A 25,149-nucleotide genomic window follows, 5' to 3' on the forward strand; every position below is an offset into this window, starting at 1 on the left:
TTATTAAGACACTATTAAGTGACAGAAGAACTTCTGTCTGAACTGTTTGCAGCAAAAGAACAATATAAATTACAGAATTCATTCACACAACTTTAGACATTGCAATAATAATCAACTCTAATGATTATTTTATCAATCATTCTGTAATTCTTAGTTTCTTGACTATGGAAAAGATCATTTCAAAGCTTGTGACATATCACTGCTAACTTAAGTGAAACAAGATTCAGCTGTCACAGAATTAAAATAAGTAATTTTACGGCTATAAACTTTTAAAGTGCCTGTTGGAGGTAGCAAATTTTTTTGCATTGCCTGAAATGCAAAAACATCTCTAACTGGAATAATACATTCCACAAAAAAATTGGATATTTTTTACAAAGTAATGGAATAATCACTTCAGTACAACAATGAGGTACGAGTTACCACCATGAAGTATTAACAGTTCTCATGAGGAACTAAGGATGAGTAGCTTTTGATTCCCAGACTGTAGCTATTTTGGTTGTGGTTGTGATATTATTCTTTCACTTAAGCCACATTATTGCAAAATTTTGTTGATAATCATATTTTGTTTGATTGAATTACACATCCTATTGTTGTTATTGCTATATTTATGCCCATGGTAAACCATAAATATCACTTAGCTGCAAGAATAATCATTTTAGTTTATCCTGAATAGACAGGACCTATAACTGGAAACAAATGTGAACAGTTATTTCTCTCTACTTACTGGAAACCGTTTCGACCTTTAAATGAAAAGTGAGTAATTAAGCTGGGTTTCTTGTAACAACAAACATCTTTTGAAAGACCTTAATTTAACTGGACACATAACAAATGTCACTGTTGAAGAAGAATACTGCCGGAAGGCCAGAAAATCCTTCATATTAATGGCATCATTTTACTAAAAGTCCAAGTGTTGGGACAAATTACATGCTTCATAATTAGATCATTTTGCATACTCAAATTGAAATCAATTATCACATCACACTTTTTAAATATTACGTAACAGGAGAGACAAGACACACTTATTACCTGTATGTATGTGAGCAAGCATTTAGCTCTATGCTATTTTGTCTAAAACTAACATGGTGAGGCTGTGGCTGTGTACAATTAATGTAGGTTGACTCTTTTTAAGAATCAACCTACATTAAGCATTTAGCCGTTATTGTCTGGGGACCCTTCAACAGATTCCCTTTTTTTTATCTTTTCTTTCCTTTTTTTTCCTAAGTTGAGACTCATATGTTGGTTGGAACATACACCACAAACATATCTTGCTGCATGCCGAGAAGTAAATAAATGCAAGGATCTACATACTATGCAAGTGATGGTCTTCTCTTTCCTGTTAGATGTAGTTTAATAACTAAATTACCATATACTGCAGTTACTGGCTTGAATTGTGATGTGATTTTCAATACAGAAGAATCCGTTTCTCAACCTGTTTACGGCAAATTGGACATTCTGACATGCGGTCACCACACATTTGACATGTACCATGACCACAGAGGAATATCATGTTTTTTAAACGATCCAAGCATACTGGACACATGGTCTGAAATTTGAAACAAAAGTTTATCCAGAATTAGTCATAAATATCCTTTGCAGGTACTTACGTCAGCTAACACAGTATCAGAAAGCATGGAGTACAAAACAGATCACAGTATATAAAATTACAGGACTAGCATGCAAATAGTGTATGTGAACTGTTAAGAAAGTCTGTTATTTGTTTCAAGACATTTCTGTATTAATTGATCCTTCTCCCCAGGGGAGGGGAGGGGGAGAGGGAGAGGGGCATATCAAAAAGTACTAAATTACAATGTGTTCTCATTTTTGCAGACTCTACATTTTACTGATGATATTAAAAAAACTGAAATTCTTCCACCTTCCCTACTCGCATCAAAATTTATTGGTGATTCAGAGGTGGAAAATGCAATACCTGCTTTGTTCTACGATTGGTTTCGTAGCATAAAACTTTGGTCAGTGTCATTGTTTTTATCAGGCCTAGATTATTTCTGGAGGTGTAAATCTCATTTGTAGTGTATAAGTGCAGATGTTTTCACTTTTTGGACAGTTACTGTGTAGCGGTCAGCAGCAGACAAGGCAGTCAAGTTCAGTTTCCACATTATTTGTAGAATGTAAATAAAGAAGAATGAAAGTTTCTGATGTGAAATGAAGGCAACGTTAATGTTTTATTACTTTACCAATAGTAAAATTTTAAAAATTATGAATGATGTTTAATAGGTGCCATATATGGAAGTTATACATTGATGTGACATTAACTTAAAGTTTACTGCCACGCAATATGCATCAAAACAAGGAATTTCACTAATAGCTCAATTATAGTATTTGTAACATCTCAACCCAAAAATATGAGAATAGCAATACTCATATTGCATAGTAAAACCTTACACTGCAATTTAATTTATTAAGTAAGTCATAAATAATTCTTGATCTTGTTAATAGCTATTCAATTACAAATAACCTACAACAAGATGTATGCCAATCAGGCTTTTGTAAACATTGTACCATAATACCTGCTCTAACAAAATTTTCATAGATGACAGTGTCATGGAAATGAAATCAGCTGTGTCCTTTTTTAAGAGATCATGGAAAACCTAAATTGAATGGCAGGATATGAATCCCCCCCCCCCAATGAACCATGGGCCTTGCAGCTAGTGGGGAGGCTTGCGTGCCTCAGCAATACAGATAGCCGTACCGTAGGTGCAACCACAACTGAGGGGTATCTGTTGAGAGGCCAGACAAACGTGTGGTTCCTGAAAAGGGGCAGCAACCTTTTCAGTAGTTGCAGGGGCAACAGTCTGGATGATTGACTGATCTGGCCTTGTAACACTAACCAAAACAGCCTTGGTGTGCTGGTACTGCGAACGGTTGAAAGCAAGGGGAAACTACAGCCGTAATTTTTCCCGAGGGCATGCAGCTTTACTGTATGGTTAATGATGATGGTGTACTCTTGGGTAAAATATTCCTGAGGTAAAATAGTCCCCCATTCGGATCTCCGGGTGGGGACTATTCAAGAGGACGTCGTTATCAGGAGAAAGAAAACTGGCATTCTACGCATCGGAGCGTGGAATGTCAGATCCCTTAATCGAGAAGGTAGGTTAGAAAATTTAAAAAGGGTAATGGATAGGTTAAAGTTAGATATAGTGGGAATTAGTGAAGTTCGGTGGCAGGAGGAACAAGACTTTCGGTCAGGCAAATACAGGGTTATAAATACAAAGTCAAATAGGGGTAATGCAGGAGTAGGTTTAATAATGAATAAAAAAAATAGCAATGCAGGTAAGCTACTACAAACAGCATAGTGAACGCATTATTGTGGCCAAGATAGACACGAAGCCCACGCCTACTACAGTAGTACAAGTTTATATGCCAACTAGCTCTGCAGATGACGAAGAAATTGAAGAAATGTATGGCGAAATAAAAGAAATTATTCAGATAGTGAAGGGAGACGAAAATTTAATAGTCATGGGTGACTGGAATTCGGTAGTAGGAAAAGGGAGAGAAGAAAACATAGTAGGTGAATATGGATTGGGGGTAAGAAATGAAAGAGGAACCCGCCTGGTAGAATTTTGCACAGAGCACAACTTAATCATAGCTAACACTTGGTTCAAGAATCATAAAAGAAGGTTGTATACATGGAAGAAGCCTGGAGCTACTGACAGATTTCAGATAGATTATATAATGGTAAGACAGAGATTTAGGAACCAGGTTTTAAATTGTAAGACATTTCCAGGGACAGATGTGGACTCTGACCACAATCTATTGGTTATGAACTGTAGATTAAAACTGAAGAAACTGCAAAAAGGTGGGAATTTAAGGAGGTGGGATCTGGATAAACTGACTAAACCAGAGGTTGTACAGAGTTTCAGGGAGAGCGTAAGGGAACAAATGGCAGGAATGGGGGAAAGAAATACAGTAGAAGAAGAATGGGTACCTTTGAGGGATGAAGTAGTGAAGGCAGCAGAGGATCAAGTAGGTAAAAAGACAAGGGCTACTACAAATCCTTGGGTAACAGAAGAAATATTGAATTTAATTGATGAAAGGAGAAAATATAAAAATGCAGTAAATGAAGCAGGCAAAAAGGAATACAAACGTCTCAAATATGAGATCGACAGGAAGTGCAAAATGGCTAAGCAGGGATGGCTAGAGGGCAAATGTAAGGAAGTAGAAGCTTATCTCACTAGAGGTAAGATAAGATACTGCCTACAGGAAAATTAAAGAGACCTTTGGAGAAAAGAGAACCAATTGCATGAATATCAAGAGCTCAGATGGAAACCCAGTTCTAAGCAAAGAAGGGAAAGCAGAAAGATGGAAGGAGTATATAGAGGGTCTATACAAGGGCGATGTACTTGAGGACAATATTCCGGAAATGGAAGAGGATGTAGATGAAGATGAAATGGGAGATATGCTACTGCATGAAGAGTTTGACAGAGCACTGGAAGACCGGAGTCGAAACAAGGCCCCGGGAGTAGACAACATTCCATTAGAACTACTGACGGCCTTGGGAGAGCCAGTCCTGACAAAACTCTACCATCTGGTGAGCAAGATGTATGAGACAGGCGAAACACCCTCAGACTTCAAGAAGAATATAATAATTACAATCCCAAAGAAAGCAGGTGTTGACAGATGTGAAAATTACCGAACTATCAGTTTAATAAGTCACGGCTGCAAAATACTGACGCGAATTCTTTACAGACGAATGGAAAAACTAGTAGAAGCCGACCTAGGGGAAGATCAGTTTGAATTCGGTAGAAATATTGGAACACGTGAGGCAATACTGACCCTACGACTTATCTTAGAAGCTAGAGTAAGGAAAGGCAAACCTACGTTTCTAGCATTTGTAGACTTAGAGAAAGCTTTTGACAATGTTGACTGGAATACTCTCTTTCAAATCCTGAAGGTGGCAGGGATAAAATATAGGGAGCAAAAGGCTATTTACAATTTGTATAGAAACCAAATAGCAGTTATAAGAGTTGAGGGGCATGAAATGGAAGCAGTGGTTGGGAAGGGAGTGAGACAGGATTGTAGCCTCTCCCCCATGTTATTCAATCTGTATATTGAGCAAGCAGTGAAGGAAACCAAAGAAAAATTCTGAGTAGGTATTAAAATCCATGGAGAAGAAATAAAAACTTTGAGGTTCGCTGATGACATTGTAATTCTGTCAGAGACAGCAAAGGACTTGGAAGAACAGTTGAATGGAATGGATAGTGTCTTGAAAGGACACCAACATCAATGAACATCAACAAAAGCAAAGCGAGGATAATAGAATGTAGTCGAATTAAGTCGGGTGATGCTGAGGGAATTAGATTAGGAAATGAGACACTTAAAGTAGTAAAGGAGTTTTGCTATTTAGGGAGCAAAATAACTGATGATGGTCGAAGTAGAGAGGATATAAAATGTAGACTGGCAATGGGAAGGAAAACGTTTCTGAAGAAGAGAAATTTGTTAACATCGAGTATAGATTTAAGTGTCAGGAAGTCATTTCTGAAAGTATTTGTATGGAGTGTAGCCATGTATGGAAGTGAAACATGGACGATAAATAGTTTGGACAAGAAGAGAATAGAAGCTTTCGAAATGTGGTGCTACAGAAGAATGCTAAAAATTATATCGGTAGGTCACATAACTAATGAGGAGGTATTGAATAGAACTGGGGAGAAGAGAAATTTGTGGCACAACTTGACTAGAAGAAGGGATCGGTTGGTAGGACATGATCTGAGGCATCAAGGGATCACAATTTAGTATTGGAGGGCAGTGTGGAGGGTAAAAATCATAGAGGGAGACCAAGAGATGAATACACCAAGCAGATTCAGAAGGATGTAGGTTGCAGTAGGTACTGGGAGATGAAGAAGCTGTCCTCAATAAAGCCATACTCATGCCTATTGCACAACAGTTAAATATGTCCTGGAAAAGAATGGTCTTTTAAAAGTCTCGTGTGCTTTTAACCAAGCTGTATATTTTGTCAATATAGGATATACTTACAATTTGACAAAATTTACAAAAGATTTTTCTGTACTTTACAATTCTCGACATCATGTAATTAAATGAATTCTAGGAGGTGACACGGGGGTGGGTGCAAAGAAATTTTTATTATTCACATAATTTTCACTTATATTACCTTTTTTCCTTCTTCCTTTCCTGTTTGCCTTACCTTCACTGCCTATATCCTGCCTTATCTTGAATTATCACTTTTAAGTTTTAGTTCATCTCTAGGGCATGATAAGAATTGACTTTTGCTGTATCTGTACATCTTTCCTTTATTATTATATTTTGTTTAGGACTATGGTGGGCCAGGTAGTTCTCAATTGTGGTGAGCTTTCCTCTTAGCCCATTACTCTCTGCTCCTTGAGCTGTGGGTGTTTTTCTGTTCTTGAGTAAATTTCACTTCAGATCCCAGACACACTATTATTGCTGTGAGTGAATGGAGAGACTCTGATGTTCTGATGAGCATCTGTACTTATCTCTGTTGTGAATGTCATTGTGGTCAATTTCTAGGTGCCCAAAGTATTTGCTTACTAACCTTGTCCACATGGCATTTGTCACTTTCTCTGTATACAAAGACACCTATGACATGATTCTCCATTTGTCCTGCAACACAGTATGTCTGTATTAACCTCTTTCTCATTGTTGTTTTAATGCACTCTAGATGTTGGTAGAATTCCTTAGTGTGCTTGATAAATGTAGCATCATCTTCATTGATGAGGGACTGATGACCCTGTAGTTCAGACCCTTTATTCTCCAAACCAACCAACTGCCCTTCATTGATGGGGGGGTCATTACTTTTGTCAGAATCTTTCTATCCTTTAGTTCTCATTTCCTGCATTATCTCTTTCTTACCATGTTCAGTCATTCTGAGGCATGCATGCTGAAGGACTCACTATGGTGTTATAGTGTTGGAGTTTTAGGTTGAGGAAAAGGGATTTAGATCTGTTAATCTCTCTAGTTTGGTGTGCCTACAGTCAATACGCAAATCCTCATTTATTTTCAGGATTATCCATTCTCTGGTGCATCTATGTGTTGGCCAATGGGATCACATTGGGTACATCTCTGATGTTGGTAAAGAACACTGTCTTGTTGATGGAAATCTTCAATTCTACTTAGCTGCTATGTGGTTGAGTGAAGAGAGTTGGTAAGCAGCTTGTTCTATGCTGGATGCTGAAAGTGAGGTCATCTGTCGAGGTTAGGCAGTGGGCTACCAATTGGCCCTATTTGCAATAGATTCTCAATACAGGGTGCTCTGTAGTGTTTCATCTATTTACGAATAAGTTTGTGCAGTAAACAGTTGAAGAGTAACAGGCCATCTCTTTGTCTAACACCAATTCTTCCCTTGTACACAGTTCCTCTCTAAACTTTATTTTATATCTTGTTGTCTAGGCTCAGTTCAGTTAGCATCTGGAAGAGGAACTTTTGTTTACTAAGTCAGAGCTTTTGGAGGTTGGCAAACATTGTTACTTAAGATGAGTCTTCCTAAGTTACTGTAAGTGAAAATGGTTTTGAAGTTCAGGACCTTTTCTGCACATCATCTTGACTTCCTGCATCCAGCTTACTGGCCTCCTACGCAGGAGTCTAGTTGACCCTCCATTCTAGTAAGTAATGCCTTGGAGAAGATTCTGTATGGCGATATAAAGAGGCACATCTCTTTATAAATGTTAAGGTCTGACAAGTGTCCCTGCTTGTGTAGTGGACAGTTGACAGCAGAGATCCAGTCCTATGGAAGTCTTCCTGTTGCACAGGTATTGGCTATGAAATGAATAATCAGGGCTCGATCCCCATCTGTGTATTTCCACAGTTCCTGATGGTACCATTATCCCTTGCTTCTCTGTTGGATTCAAGTTAAAAATTATCATCTATATCTTGTCTTTAATTGGTGTGAGACTATCTGCCTTAGTAACAGGCCTAGATTCAATGTGCAGTTTCTCTTCTGGTTCCTCCAAGTTGGCGAGTTCGTTGAAATATTCTGCTTATGTTGCCAAGCGATTTTGTCTTCATTTCTTGGAAGTGAAGTGTCTTGGCTAAATAGGAAGTTACCTGCAATCTGATAGCTTGGTACAGGTCTCTGGTATTGTTCCTCTGGAACTCCCTCTCACTCTCCCAAGAATGTGCTTCTGCACTTCCTCTCTTTGTTTCCAATGATCCTGTTGGATTTGTTATCTGCCCTCTTCTTCTCATGAAGGGATCACTTAAAAAGTTATCAACTACTGTCACAAAAAACATAAATCTTATGTGTAACTCTTTGCAGATGTGCCTTGCTTTGGGCTGGTACCCGCAGCTGAGTTACCCACCTGGCCTTTATCGCCATGTGCCGAATATTTTTTGGAGGGCACAATGGCGATTCTATTTGTCACTCTCGAATCTATGCAGTAGTGGTAAAATGTAAATACAATGAGCAAATAAGTTATTTGACACTTAAAGCTTCACAGCTTCTCTTCTGCTGAATTACTCAACATACTTTCAAGGTCATTAAGTGTTGTCTCAACTATTGTTCCAGTAGTTTTTGACACAATTTATTAGCCTATGAGAAACCATAAGGGGGGGGGGGGGGGGCACCAACAACACAATACCTGTAAAATAATGGGCATAAAACAGTGGGTAATAACCAACAATTACGAACGTAGTACAACCAACATTTTTGTGGCAGTGACCTATACTGTTGGCTTACACAACTCTTACCTTTCTTATACAATTCTTTCAAGAGACCTACTTTTTCTGAGGTTATTTCTGAAATAAGTGCAAAGGTATTTCAAATCTACCTTGTGACTCCAAGGAAATGCGTATTTTTGTCACAAGATGTGTTTCGTTTTATTGAAATAAAATATCAACGGTGGTCTTAATAAAACACATATACCATTTTGGCTTGCTTTCTCCATAAAAAAGAGAGAGATGTTGATGTTAGTACTTAAGATTTTTGCTCACACAGGGGACAAATATAGAAGTCCTTACATTTTTTTCTCAACTTATGTCTTTACTTTCTCTTGAGATCTCATTATTTGTCAGGGAAAAAATGCTAAAACTTGTCTGAAAATCAGGGAAATATCAGAGAATCTCACTTGGGGAAACTTGTGGAAACTCTGTAGAGAAAAACGAGTGCTCCATCGCAGACAGACAGATGGTCTACCTGTTATAAGTACACCGTATAAAGAGTGTTAGTAAGGCACAGACACTGTCTTGTCTAGTAGATAACCAAAAGGTTGCTTTAATTTTAGATCACTTTCTGCAACACTGAAATGGTTGGTTGTCTCCAGTTAAGCTTCCTTTGGTGTAAACTTTTTTTGACTGTAACTTCTGAAGTGTTTAACCATTCCTGTTCATCTGTACCACAAAAAAAACTCCACTACAAACAGCTGGGAAGGGATGACATCTGTATGCCACAAAACTCTTTGCAAGCTTACCATTATTTCTTGAGCACAAACCCAAAAAATGTCTCCAGGCAATCTTCAATACCAAATCATCAAGAGTTGTATTACTTTTTGTTGGTCTCCCAATAATATTTGTGGTTTGTAAATAGACATTTAAGTATATCCTTGTTTCACTGAAACATTGTAAGTTGTGTTTTTAATTTTTGTACTCCACACACAAAATAGATATTCCAGCACCTGAAATCTGTGAAGTTTTTGTGTATGTCAATGCAGTAATTCACCTGGAGAGAGTTTTAAAAGTTGGGAACTCTTTAAGTGAATACATTTTATACCTACTATTTATATTTTTCCATCCTTTTTTCCCCAGGCTTTGGATTGGCAAAGCTAAAACTATCTATATTTTTATTTGTATCATAAGCTTCGAAACATAGCACAATGTAGTGATACAGTGCACGTTCTGTAGTAATATGTGCGTGTTCTGTATTTGTAACTGGTTTCTCAGCCCACTTTGTTTTTAGTGGACTGTACATCTATCCCCTGGTGGCATACCTTTCTTTGAGTCTGGAAAATTTCTCCCAGTAAGTAGTAGAGGATCACTATCATCAGAGCGTCTTTCTTTGCCTTCACCATTGTGTGAAATAAGCTTCAACCAGTTCACTTACCAGAGACAGATGGAACTCAACATTTTTTGTGCTGTTACTACTATGTGGAGAGCAAGAGCATTTTAAATGTACAGGCCCAAGAAAAAAAATTGATGTTCTTGGAAAAATCCTAACATCAATGTAAATTTTATTTTTTGTATAAAAATAGTCATAATTTAAGGTTCATTAGAAACACATTTAGATCCACAGTGAGCTAATACATGTTTCTGGCTAAATTGGTACAGTTCACTTCAATGCCCTCATTCTCCCCCACAAGTATTTGCTTCCTCCCCCTCCCATGCTCAAAACACTTTCTGTTTAAAACAATTACTCATAACCAAAGTTCTAGTGTTCTAGAATGTTCCAGTCTTAACTTGTGACTATATCCACAATTCAGTCTCATAGTTCTCTAGCTCTGATTTTCAAAAATGCCCACTTCTATTAGAACACCTTGTAAGTTTGCTAAGTATTTGGTTTGGAAAATTTCATGGTTTAATAATTTATAGCAGGGCCTTGGAATAATCTACAGAAATATAAATTATTTATATGAAACAGTAAAAATTTGTCTTGTTTCTGGCAATAAAAGTTATGGTTCAAGTTGAACCAACATTCTCTTGCTTGTTATGATATTGTGTTATCTTTTGCTCTTTTTCATGTTCTTAATTAATAAGTAAAACCAAATTCTGATTTTGAGTTTTTTGCTCATCTATAAGTAACTGTGTAGCACAATGCTTCAGGAAGTTGGTAATAGTCATCTGCAATGTCTACATCTTTGTTTTACTATCAACGTCAGCCCTGGGTTAGTTATCCAAAAATTCATCTCATGTTACAATCCCTGTTTAACTATTAAAATGTTTACACCTCTGTCAGTCCATGGTTACCTCTCTTGTGAATCTGTTGCAAATTTACAACATGTACTTGGTCTGTGGGTATCAAACATTACATTAACATCATTTGGGATGTCAGTACTCTAATCTCCACCAGTGAAATGTGAGACTTTGTTAACAAGTGTAATTGGCCTACCTGGTTTAAGTATTAAGACCCTTGACTGTTAAAAAGCAGATCACCATAAAAATATAATTGTGTTCCAATAAATATGAGGGAATTGAAAAGTATGTGCTACAGTGTAGTGTATGTACTTTGTCAAATGTCAGTAAACCCATTAATTACATGAGAGTAATTTAAAACAACAGATTATGGGATCATTTAAGGTGAATTTACAGATCAGGTAAGTTACACACTTCACTGTATTCCACATTGATTTCACTAATCTCAATAGCACATCAGTATGGTTGAATGCACCTGTACTTAACTTGTAACCTGCAAGACATTGTGGTTTCATCAGTCTTTGTCAGTTTTTTTTCCCCCAAACATTTCTGTGGTGTCACAGGTTGTCGACACTTCTCTTTCATTGCACAATTTCATGACAAATGGTATACCAGTGTAAATAAATTTGATTTTGCATTGTTTTAGTTTGTCCTGTAGTTTTGGCATGTTGCCCCTTGCTCCTAGTTTTTCAGCACTGCAGGATTGTGAAAGTAGAGAAAAGGCCGGTCTCGAATACCAATTTGTATCATAAAGATGTTCAAATATGACTTTATGAGTTTTGCCCCTTTTCCCCAAATTCCCACAAGCAGACAACAAATGACTACAGTTCCACATATCCCAATTCTTTCCATCTTGACAATTGAAACTGCACTGATTCTGTCTTATGTCTATAAATAAAATCTATTGGTCTAATCTGCTATAGGTGACATCAGACCTTCGATTACAAATACCAGAAAAAATTACAAATACCAGGAAAAATGACAGAAGACTGGTATCTTGTCCTAATACACACTTCATAGCTGAATCATCAATTGATGCACTACAAGATGAAAATTACTTCCTTTCATCTAATGAGTTGCTGAAGTGTGTTATTCTCATTTTCTTACAATCTCCTGTAGAAACAGACATGGATCTGGACTGCTGTGCTGTGGTTCTGTTGAAGAGTCATCACTATCACACAATCAAAGAGTCCATTTCCACTGGCACTTCTAATGAGAATCTCCATTATACAAGGAGTAGGCAAAAATATAGAAACACTGGTAGACAAAAATATGGGAACACCAAAAACACAACACTTTATCCTGCCTAATACGATATAGGAAAAGTATTTGCATCCAAAACAGCTTCCAGTTGTTTCGAAGTTTCGAAATGGATAAATCCAGGTCCTGTTTGGTTTTCAAGGGAATCTTATATCATTCTTTCGGCAAAATAGTGGCAAGTTCAGGTAATGATGATGGAAGTGAATAGTGATCATGCATCCTTCTCTCCAAAGTAGACCGCAAATATTCAGATGTGGTGAATGTGGTGGTCAGGAAAGATGTGACAATTCACCTCTGCGCCCACGAAACCAGTCTTTCACTATGCAAGCTGTGTGAACAGGTGCACTGTCATCTTTGAACACAGCATAACTATTTGGAAACAAGCATTGCACCACGGAATTGACCTGATAGCCACAATGGTCACATAATCCTTGGAAGTATTGTGAGCTTACTGAGTAACCATGGGGCCTATAGGATACACTGATATGGCTGGCCAAATCATCATCAAACCCCCATCGTGTTTCACTTTTGGAAAATAAACTTGGCCAGAAGTTGGAAACACTGTGAAACGGGACTCATCCAACAAATGCTCCAGAGTCCAGGTTTTATGGCTTCAGCATCATGTTTTCCTGTTATGGGCATTTGCATCACTGATGAGTGGTTTTGGAATTCCAGCTCGCCGGCCGGTGTGGCTGAGTGGTTCTGGGCGCTACAGTCTGGAACCGCGCGACCACTACGGTCGCAGGTTCGAATCCTGCCTCGGGCATGGATGTGTGTGATGTCCTTAGGTTAGTTAGGTTTAAGTAGTTCTAAGTTCTAGGGGACTGACGACCTCAGATGTTAAGTCCCATAGTGCTCAGAGCCATTTTTGAATTCCAGCTCACCCTGCATTTCCCTGCTTATGGAGCTCCCTTTGTGTTGTTTTGGTTCTCACATGGTTTGCAAGTGTGACATTCAGTTTTACAGTGATTTTTGTAGCTGTTGTTCGCTTATTTTTCATCACAATCCTCTTCAATGATTGTCCATCACAGCCACTCAATACAGACTTTCATTCATGTCGTGACTTAATGGATGATGTTTTTCCCACTTTCTCTGAATGCGATATAAATCTTCGATATGATGCCTCTTGAAACACTGAACAGTTTCGCTACCTGGTTATGAAAGCATCCATAATGCAGTCACAATTACACAGAACACTGGCTTACCATGACTGACACTTGCAATGAATTGAGAACATTATAAAAGTGTCATGTGTGATCAGATACAATGGCACAACCTGCAGGCTTGACTACCATCTGCATTTATGTTCAAGTATGCATTTCTCACTGTGCTTCCATATTTTTGTCCACTCCCTGTATCTTCCTCTGTAAACCCACAGTGGAGTGGATCTTGGACTAACTGAGAAGGCCTAACAGAAAAGCTAGGAATCATTCAGGAAAATAATACAGCTTAGCATGTTAACACCTCCAGAGCACACCGCAGCCCTTGTCAACAAATTGGGAACATATAGGGGGACGGTCAAGGTGGTGTGCCTTAACATGTCTAGAGCAGTCAGAGGATTGAGAAGTGGTAGTTATCAGCAATGCAAAAACAAAGCATCAGTGCAGTATTTCTGACAACAGTACAAAGTTTGAAATGATACTGGATTAGATCAGATTTTCTTAGAAAGATGTGAATGACTATCGTGAATTCCTTTTGCAGGCAGTAGAATATGTAATGGGCAAAAAATTTTATGGTTAAAATATTGTCACATATCACCATATTCATCATTCTGATTGATGTAGGTGACTAGGTATAGCTGTCATTTTGTGATCTAATAAGAATTATGAATGTAATCCCCCTACACCGAGCGAGGTGGCGCAGTGATTAGCACACTGGACTTGCATTCGGGAGGACGACGGTTCAATCCCGCGTCCGGCCATCCTGATTTAGGTTTTCCGTGATTTCCCTAATTCGATCCAGGCAAATGCCGGGATGGTTCCTTTGAAAGGGCACGGCCGACTTCCTTCCCTGATCCGATGAGACCGATGACCTCGCTGTTTGGTCTCTTCCCCCAAACAACCCAACCCAACCCAACCCCCCTACACTTTCACCTCCAAACCCTTAGTGCATTCAAAGTAATGTTTAACATAACACGGTTGGAAGTACAATAGATGAACAGATGTCAGGTTACCTGTTCCTTGATATCCTGAAGCTGCTGTTGAAGTTTCTGTATGTCTGAGTTGGATGTATCACGGATACCATTGTTCATGAGTGCTCCTGTCAGCGAAACTGGCTCTATAACTGTAGCTGAAACATTACATATATAATTTTATGTATTTTTATAAACTGTAAAACTAGGATGTGTGTGAGATACATATTTACAAAGACAAAATATTTTAGATGATATGATACCTAAAGTGGCATTTTGAGTCTCCTCACATTCAGGTTGCACATCAGATATGGTTCCTGAAACATATGAAGAAAACAAGCACTCTTTTACTAAAATTTAAAGAAGATAGCTTCATTTCTGTTTTAAGCAGTTAGTTGTTAGTTAATGAATGAGAAACACTAAGTTTTAACAAGAGGAAAGATATTCAGTTGTATGTTGTCAGTTTTTGTTGTCTATATAAATACTCTACTGATGCTAGCTGATAGGTGAAGTACGCAAATTATAGTAACACCTTGCCATGAATGTCTAGACACTGAGATATACTTGCACATACAAACTGGACTGAAATTTTTTTTCTTTTTGCGGTAAGCTTCCTAAAGTTTTGTCCATGTTGACACCAGAGTTTCATCTAGATGTTTCTATTCCTAGGGCCTGCAAATTATTGTTTTTTGTAAGAAAATAAGTTCAGGAATTTGCTTTGAAACACTTATTAGGCTGTTAACGTATTATATTAGATGTGTGCTGTATGGTTTAAATGGTGTCCTTCATTAATATATTTGCCTCACCAGCAAAAACCGCAATATTAGAACATGTTTTTGAGGCTCATGTGAGTCATTTATCAAAATAAAAAATGGCAGCAGGCCATGTACACCTGAGGAATGTCACATTTTACTTTGCTTTTATGGTAGAGCTTGTAAATATAATATTCTGCTTTCCATTATGGGGGTAGAAAAACCAATCATGTAATGAGACACATTGAAACCATAAGATTTAAGTTTTCAAACTAAATATTATTATGTGGACAATCAAAGCCCTTATTAAACTTTGGGACAATTTTTGTATCTTAACTATGTCACACCTTCATTTCTGAGATCAAAAAAATAAATCTGTGTGAAGAAATCTTTAATGAAGACAAACTGAGAGGTCTTTAACAACTTATTGCAAGGTCAGTAAGCACTCTGTCATAACATACGTTTGAGAAAACAGGTAGGTGTGAGATTGATCTGCAGTTAGAAATTAATTGCTTGTCAAAATCAGTACTACTATTGCACTCTTCAGTCCCATTATAAACTATAGCTTGAGACACTGACTGGTTTCAGAAATAGCTTGAAGCAGGTGCTATGATGATGACGATGATGATGATATTTGGGTTGGGCACTAAACTGCGCAGTCATCAGTGCCTGTAGAAAGTCTCAATTTTGACACATTCCAATGTTCACACAATCGAATCTAGCCACCGTCACAAATGATGATGATGATGATGATGATGAAATGACGAGGACAACAAAAACACCCAGTCCCTGGGCAGAGAAAATCCACAACCGGGTTGGGAATCTAACCCAGGACCCCTTGATCCAGAGGCAACAATGCTAGCCACTAGACCATGAGCTGCGGACAAGAGACAGGTGCTATCAAATCAGCAAGGATTTATGTGTTTTATTACCCACACAAACAGGACTTTTTTAATGTATTGTTGAATTCTGGAATCCAGAAGTGGTGTCTGCAATGCTTACTTGATAAATCCAGTACATCTGTAACTGCTTGTTTAATTTATTTCTGATGGCTTCCCTGTTGCAGCCAGAAAAAAATTTCATATTTTCATTTCATATTTCATAATTATTGCAAAACGAGGATAATGGAATGTAGTTGAATTAAGTCGGGTGATGCTGAGGGAATTAGATTAGGAAATGAGACACTTAAAGTAGTAAAGGAGTTTTGCTCTTTGGGGAGCAAAATAACTGATGATGGTCGAAGTAGAAAGGATATAAAATGTAGACTGGCAACGGCAAGGAAAGCATTTCTTAAGAAGAGAAATTTGTTAACATTGAGTATTGATTTAAGTGTCAGGAAGTCGTTTCTCAAAGTATTTGTATGGAGTGTAGCCATGTACGGAAGTGAAACATGGACGATAAATAGCTTAGACAAGAAGAGAATAGAAGCTTTCGAAATGTGGTGCTACAGAAGAATGCTGAAGATTAGATGGGTTGATCACATAACTAATGAGGAGGTATTGAATAGAATTGGGGAGAGGAGGAGCTTGTGGCACAACTTGACTAGAAGAAGGGATCGGTTGGTAGGACATGTTCTGAGACATCGAGGGATCACCAATTTAGTATTGGAGGGCAGTGTGGAGGGTAAAAATCATAGAGGGAGACCAAGAGATGAATACACTAAGCAGATTCAGAAGGATGTAGGTTGCAGTAGGTACTGGGAGACGAAGAAGCTTGCACAGGATAGAGTAGCATGGAGAGCTGCATCAAACCAATCTCAGGACTGAAGACCACAACAACAACAATTATTGCATATTTTCTGTTAAATTATGTGATTAGATATACAGGTAGAATGTATATAGAAGGAAATTATGAAATATGATACCCTTTTTTGTTTTAAAAAATTTGCAAGTATAATACAAACTGTGTGATCTTTTGCAACACTGTGTAAAAAAAACAATGAATTACATTTAATTAAATTAGTATTTTGTTTATGCACTTACAGTGGGGAAATAAGAATGAAAGAAATAAGGGGGATAAATAATTAATTTGTCATGGTTTTTTTAATAGTGTTCTAGTTGAGTAACAGTACGGAGGAATTTTAAGGATACAGAAATCATATGTCGAGCATGTCAGCTCATGAACTGAAGCCGCAATCTTATGCTTCAATACTCTTTTCAAGAGTTATTTTTGCACATACATCATGAAACATGGATTTCAGCAGCTGCAACTACCTTTACCTACTCCTCCACACACTCCAAGAAAACATTTGACAAGGTAGCAGATAGTAGTTAAACTGACAGAATTCACACTAGTGGCCAAAACTGTGTGTAACATGCCAATAAATTAGACTAACATGCCAATAAATTAGATGATTAGAAACTCAGTTACACATGATATTTGCATAATTGTTAATTCAATGTATCACTTCTGTTTTCATGGATGTATATGCATTACACAAAGTATTATCTGTTAGCTGAAGTTGGCAGGGCTTTTGAGTCTGCGTATAATATTACACCCGTTGTTTCTCAAAAACCTTTTTTTTACTTTGAAAACTCATACCTGCAAGTAAACAATGCCTTGAAAATGAAAAGATGTCTTACTTATTACTGTTGTCATAAAATTAGGGCTTCCACATAAATAATCGTAGAAACAGAAGCTCATATAAAACTCCTCCAACTCATTGCACATAAGTGCAAAAAATGTGCAAACAAATCATAAGAGAAGAAAAGAATGCTATAGTGTATAGCTGAATTAATATCATTGCAATGCTTCTTACCAATACCTCCACAGCATATGACAAAAGGCACAATGTGATCTATCTGTGCTCGACATTGAACACATTTCTTCATAAGTGCTGCGCAACCTTCACAAGCACACATGTGGCAACAAGGCTTGAAGAGCACGGATGCCTTCTTGTCTGAACAAACTACACACTCTTCAATCTAGAACAAAACCAATAAGAAACCATACTCATATAATGAAAGAGTAGCAAGTAAGACACTTAATTCAATTATTTTTCAAATCTAATATTTATTTATTACATTATGTGTGTGTGTGCGTGTGTGTGTGTGTGTAGTGAATATTGTTCTTTACTGTACCTACTCCTACAGAGGAATGGGAAGTTTATTTTAAAAAATTACTGGAGGGCTAAAATAATAATACAGCGGGCTTGGATGGCATGTCAAAAACTGGTAAAACACTGTGCTAGATATCTTGCAAAGCCTCTCTTGGTAACTTTAGACGTGAAGAAAGGATTATTTCTAAAATGTTTAAAAAAGAGCAAGGTAGTGCCAATATTTAAAAGAGATTCAGGAAATTATAGACCCATAACTGTTCTGTCCAAAATAGTGATTAAAGATAGACTTGTAAACTTCGTAGAGAAACAAAAGATCTTAAATGAAACGCAACATTGGTTCAGAAATGAAAGATCCATAAAGACTGCAGTGTGAGGCCCAGGATGACCAAAGGAAAGTGTCTGCTATACAGTCAGACCTTTCTGAAGCTTCTGATTATGTCTGTCAAAGAATTCTTCTAGAGAAACTGCACTGCTATGGTGTAACAGGAATAGCTGCATATTTTACAAAAAACTTTATTGAAAACAGGCAACTGTGTCGAAATAAAACATACATACATACAGAGAAAAAGTCTACTACGAATTTCTGTATGGTATGGAGCACAGTAACTTGGAGTTCAGTATTAAGACCTCTGCTCTTTATCTTGCATATAATTGGCACGTGCACTGCAGTATATAAAAAAGTGATTAAGTATACTGATGATACAACTTAACTAGTATGTGGCGACTCAGTAAAGGTTATGGAAGGGAGAGCCAATGAGAACATGCAAATGGCAGAAAGATATTTTAAAGAAAATAATCAAACAGAACTGATGCCTCAGGGGATTTTATCGTGAGCATTGGGGATGCAGACATAGTAGAAGTGGACTATACTAGGTTTCTGGGAATAGAGCGACAAATTTATGACATGGGGAAACCTATATGATGGACACAGAAACCATGGGCTAATCTTCCCATGCATATTGTGTGCTGTATACCAGAAGAGTGAGGAGCAGCAGATTTACACATTCAGATAATTATAAAACATTAAGAGAAAGCCATCTGATGCATATGGAAAATAACACCACGGGAATCTGGCAAAAATAAATTTAAAATATTAACTGTACCAAGTTTGTACTTGTATCAGACAAGACTTCTTTTAATACTAAATTGTACAGCACTTTTAAACAGTTTTTCATGATCATAACATAAGAACTAGAGAAAATTACAATAATTAGTTTGTTACTTGTTCCTTAGATTAAATGATCAATTGTGGTGTCACAGTGGTTAGCACACTGAACTTGCAGTCTGGAGGATGATGGTTCAAATCCACATCTGGGCATCGAGATTTAGGTTTTCTGTGATTTCCCTAAAGTGCTCCACACAAAATACAGAATGTTTCCTCTGAAAGAGGAAGGCTGATTTCCTTGCACATCCTTGAACTATTATGATCTAGTGCTCCATCTCTAACACCTTGATATCAGTAAGACATTAATCCCTCATCTATCTATCTACCTATCTATCTTCCTTCCTTCCTGCAGTCATTCATTCATTCATTTGTAGATCAAATTCATGATAAATGTTATGATGTGGAACATGTCAATAATATATCAGCAGCAAAATGATGAAAATGACATATTGGCATCCTAGAAATGAAGCGACATTATTTCATCACTGTTACTTAGTGTAAAGGGCATAAAGGAACTTTCAAGAGAAAATTGAAGTAACACCTCATCTCAGGATGTTGGTATAAGATGAAGCAATACTTGCAGACAGCTTCATAGAACAAAAGGTAAATTTAAAATTCTCCATGTGTAAATCAACTTCCTGAGGAGGGAAAAAGATGAAGACTAAGTGAAATGCTGAAAGTAAAGAAGAAAAGAACAGATAGACTAAGTGGAAAATTGGTTCATGATTCTGTGTGTTAGTGCAAATATGATGTAAACAACAGTTTTTCAGTTTGTATAAATGTCTTAATATTTTCTGAATTATGGTATACACATATTATTTAAAAAATACTTTTTCAGTTTATATAAATATCTTAGTATTGTTTGGCAGCATGGCATACATATAGCGGGTTATTCAAAATTCGTATTACAAGCTTCTAAGGTTCGTAGAGGAGAATTAGTACATGTAGTTTTGATAGTACCATTTGGATGTAAAATCAGTTTGAGGATCAGATCACTTTCAAATCTCCCACTTCATGGTATGCAGACATCAAAGACAATGACCTGTGACCTGTGTGCTGTACAAGCACATGGTAGGGGTGACATTTCGAGTACTCATCCTTGGGTTCTCTTCTACATGACAAAGGATTCCTCCTCACAGTCAAGTGTGCCGCGTGACCGTAGACCACTACAGTGCCACTGTTGTAGTCGGATGAACGTGTTCCGTAATGTCATAATTACAACGAGAACTGAAGATGGCTTCCTCTTCTCAGCTTGCTTGCATACAGTGAAGTGGGAAATTTACACTCTAAAGGTATATTTCCAGACATGAGATCCTCATCAAAATGTCTACTAAGTGCCCTCTGCAGCCCCTAGAAGCCGGTAAGAGGAATTTTGAATCAGCCTGTACAACTTTGTCTGCTTTCCTTATATCTACAAAATTATTGTGTAAATTAATGGAGGCTACTAATATTACTACTAAAAAATTTTATTCTCTTAGTGTTTTTTGCTGAACCTACAGTATGTAGGTGATATTGATCATCTGTTACTTAATTTTTTTCTGTATCAATGATGAATTTGTGAGAAATTTTGTGTATTCTATATAAAACTTGCAAAATCACATGTCTGATATTATCGTGAAATATGATCCATGTATAAAAACTAAATTAAACACCAGAACATTAAAGATGGTGGAGCTAAAGAATTATGAACCAACTGTTCGATATCCATTCTAAATCTAAGGGACACATGTTAACTGATAACAACAATAACAACAACCAGATTAGTCTTTCTGTCAACAAATTGTCATATCATATATATACTTTTAGTCAGACAAATTAAACAGATGCGAGTTTGCTTCGCTATATCATTATTGCCAATGCACGATGCATTTCAAGCACTGTGGATCTTTCTTCAGGTGTCAGTTTCAATACAAAGATACTTCTTGATCATTTCGGTGCCTATTATAAAAGTTCGTTACATTAACACTGACAGCCTAAATTTACATTAGCTATCCAAAACCAAAGAACTGGATCTTTTATCACAATATGGCTCCAGTTCATAATTAAAAATCTGCAACAGGCCATAAAGTTTTTAAGAGTACCCTCCAACCCTAACACTACAGAATGACAAAAGTGCACAACTGTCAGTAGAAAGAGATGATTACGTTTGAAGAGTGAGAAATACCAGTTAGTTTGGACATGGGAAATGAATGGTGATGATTAGTACCCTCTCAACATCAAGTATTGTAGGGGATATTTGTACATTGTTTTGCTTGATACCATTAAGTGTGGCCTGAGAGCTCAACACGGTGGGTCAGTCATGCTGAAAGGTACTATATTATGGTTGGCATCCAAGAATGTGTTTCCTTGAATCATACAATCACACTCCTCATATGATATAATGCCAGGGTGATAATGTGTGAACGCAAAATAAGAACCAAAGAAATCCTAATAAGTAGTGAACTCAAGTCAGTGGGCCACCAAATTTGATATGACATACAGCCATTTGTCTGGTATCTCTGCTTGCATATCAGTCTGATAACTAAGTACAAATTAACAACAAATTACTATTCCTATGAGAATTGCCTGGGTATAAATAAAATAAAGAACAAGTGTTTGTCAGAAGCTACAGAGATGAATGCCACCTTCCACAGTACATGGAATTTCAGTGCAACTCATCCGAATTCATAAGACTATATCTTCCACATAAGTGAAGACGAACCCATATATTGAAATTAAAAGTTTACCTCAGCACCAGTTTTAACTTTCTGATTCACATGATTGTCGGTATGGGTACCCAGATGCAGATAGCTTGCTCAATTTCTCTGTGTCACTGATTTATGCTGAGAGTATGGAACTGCTCTTTTCTGCAGCTCAAAGCATTTGATGGACATGCCAAGATATTGGTTGTTTACATAATGGGAAATCCACAGGTCCTTCTCCATATGCTTGTTCAAGATGTAGAGTGCTTTCAATTGAGTTTTGCACAGGGTCCACAAAAATCTATTTATTGTGACAGCTGAGAGTTAGCCATTGTTCACATGTCTGTCTGGCGTGTTTTGCAGTGACTTTTGTGTTTCAAAACATATAGTATTTAATTACTAAAATGCCCTTCATGATGCTGATAAACAATAATTTGCAGAGTCATGTGAATTGCACCTTTCCTTTAAAAATGATTTAGGGTCAATTCTTTTTTGTGGAAAAGACAACAGCAGGTATTGTGAACCTGCATATGTTGGAAATCTTGCTTTTCCACAATTGTGAGAACAAACCAAAAATGTCATTTTTCAACAGAATGAAGTGCTACTGTACTTGCACCTGCATGTAAGAGCATTTTTGACAATGAATTACCTCTGCGATGGAGCACATATGGTGAACACACTAAATTCACTTCATCCAATTCCTTTGTAGATTTGGAGTTTTTATTGAGATAGGAAATTGATTGTCCTTTTTTATTTGACACCCATACCTGCAGATGTCATACACTCAGATTGGTGCCAAATGTTGCATGTTGATAGAGTATCAACCAAAACACCAATTTAGTTCATGCTGTGTGTTGTAATCCAGTGAAACATGTGTAAATACGAATTTTGCTTTGCACCACTTGCCTCCAAGGTTGCTTGATCTCACAGTTTGTGAGTTGTTTTTTGTGTATTTTTGTGAAAGCCTTCACTTCCCACAACTATGGGTGAAATGGGATGCCACATGGTGACAGCAGTGACTGCAGTATGTCCAGACATACTCACAAAAGTATGGGATGATTTTGACTATTGTCTGAACATGTTGTGACTTCGATTGAAGGCACACTGATTATTTGTGAAAGATAAATGAAAACTTTGATTCTAAATGTAATTGGACAAAGTAGCCCAAAGTCACATAAGCATGCTTGTAAAACACATGCCCTTGTAAAACGGTTCTTTTGAAAATTAAAACCTAATAGTTCTGTGTTTAAGTAAGATTTATCCTCTGTTTCTACCTTCATTCACACAGAAGATATCCCTTGTAATATCAAATGATTATTTTTGAAACACTATATATAATTTCCAGCAGTATACTGATCAAATGTCTTGGGTGATGTTGTTCACCATTGACATGGGTTATCACTGCAGCCCCAAATGCCAAATACATCCAACCGGAACCACTACATCAGAAAACATTCAGTGGCTCAGTCACATATAATATTGTTTTACTACTCTGTAGCTTTCCATGTTCTACAAAGCACATATGGTGAACACACTAAATTCATTTCCTCCAATTCCTTTGTAGACTTGGAGTTTTTATTGAGACAGGAAATTGATCATCCTTTTTTATTTAACACCCAAACCTCCAGATGTCATACACTCAGACTGGTGCCAAATGTTGTATGTTGATAGAGTATCAACCAAAACACCAATTTAGTTCATGCTGTGTGTTGTAATCCAGTGAAACATGTGTAAATGGTAATTAAAATTAACACTAGAACTACGGAGCACAGGAAAATCGTTTCTGTGAGCAGTTGCTCTAAAGATCGCACATAGGTGAGTTGGTAAAGTGTGAGGTTGGCGTACCATAGGTCCTGCATTCACATACCATTTATGACAATCTTTTTTAACTGTTTACATGTGAAACTGTTATACTCCTGTATAACTGTTATACGTATAACAGTTTCTGACACGTAAAAGGACTTTTTGGAGTTTTTAGCAATGTTTGGCTCTCACTTTGTTTGTTGAAAGTAGTACACCTATAGACTATTTGTATAGATAAGTGTGGTGTTCTGCTGGACATGTGCCACAGAACACCACACTTATCTATAAAAATGTACTCTATATGGATCCTTCCCACCAACACCAGCTTTTCTGAATTGCGCAGGTGGGAACTTTCCCTGCAATACATCCTATGTTCCCATAACTCTTCTGGCCTCAACCTTCGTTAGTCACTGTCATCACTCGTCACTACACCGCCACACCCAGTCTTTTAATTTCTTTTTATTTCTCTCTTTTCCGCAACTTACTCCCCTCCGCCCCCTTTCTCCACATTCTCTCTTGCCCTCCATCTAACTGCAGCACTTCACTGTTCAGCACCCCCACCATACTTTCCCTCCCCCTCTCGCCCCACCCTCCTCCTTACTCCCCACCCAGTCATCACTCCCATCATGCACTGGTGCTGCTGCTCACAGGGTGGTTTCAGTTGTCTGAGACTGCAGACGTGTGTGTGTGTGTGTGTGTGTGTGTGTGTGTGTGTGTGTGTGTGTGTGTGTGTGTGTGTGTGTTGTTGACAAAGGCCTTAATGGGCGAAAGCTATAATTGTATGAATCTTTTAGTTGTGCCTATCGCAAGTCAGCATCTCTACTATATGGTGAGTAGCAACTTTCCTTCTCTAATATTGTTACTCTATAGGTTTGCTACTTTCAACTAACAATGCGAAAGCAGACTGTCAAAAGAACATTGCTACAAACTCCAAAAAGTTCTTCTACGTGGCAGGAAAAATGTTCTCTCATATAACAGTTTCACGCGTAAACAGTTTTAAAAAATTGACTGCAGTGGGGTTTGAAAGTAGGACCTCTGATACAACAAACTCATGCTCAACTTACTCACATAGGCTGGATCTTCGAAACAATTGCTCACAGACATGCTTTTCCTGTGCTCTGTAGGTATGGTGTTATTTTTAAATACAGTTTATGCAAGTTTTACTGGACAATAGCACACAGCATGAACTAAATTGGTGTTTTGGTTGATACTCTATCAACATACAACATTTGGTATCAATTTGAGTGTCTGACATCTGGAGGTTTGGGTGTAAGATAAAACCATATGTTAATTATTAATATGGAATTACATAGTGGCCAGCATATATTCCTTTCTCATGGCCTGATGAGGCTGGATCTAAAATTTTATTGGTTATTTATTTGTTACTAAGCTACAAGGCACTACAGTGAGAAAATTTACAGTAGTAGTAGTATTAGTAGTAGTAGTAGTAGTATAATGAAAGCTCAAAG

General features: G+C 37.4%; 1 protein-coding gene across 4 annotated transcripts in view; it reads right to left on the reverse strand.

Annotated features, from left to right (window-relative positions):
- Positions 1–327: 327 nt before the first annotated feature.
- LOC126483710 (E3 ubiquitin-protein ligase MIB1-like) overlaps positions 328–25,149 on the reverse strand; it is a 469,781-nt gene continuing 444,959 nt past the window's right edge. For all 4 annotated transcript variants that reach the window (XM_050106803.1, XM_050106804.1, XM_050106806.1 and 1 more), the window contains exons 6-9: positions 17,732–17,897; positions 14,485–14,538; positions 14,264–14,379; positions 328–1,543 (exon numbers count right to left, since the gene is read on the reverse strand). In XM_050106803.1, coding sequence (XP_049962760.1) covers positions 1,403–1,543; positions 14,264–14,379; positions 14,485–14,538; positions 17,732–17,897 — 477 coding nt within the window. In that variant the 3' untranslated portion in view covers positions 328–1,402. The remainder of the gene's footprint in view (positions 1,544–14,263; positions 14,380–14,484; positions 14,539–17,731; positions 17,898–25,149) is intronic.

Source organism: Schistocerca serialis, chromosome 6 (genome assembly GCF_023864345.2).
Source record: "Schistocerca serialis cubense isolate TAMUIC-IGC-003099 chromosome 6, iqSchSeri2.2, whole genome shotgun sequence".
NCBI classification, from domain to species: domain Eukaryota; kingdom Metazoa; phylum Arthropoda; class Insecta; order Orthoptera; family Acrididae; genus Schistocerca; species Schistocerca serialis.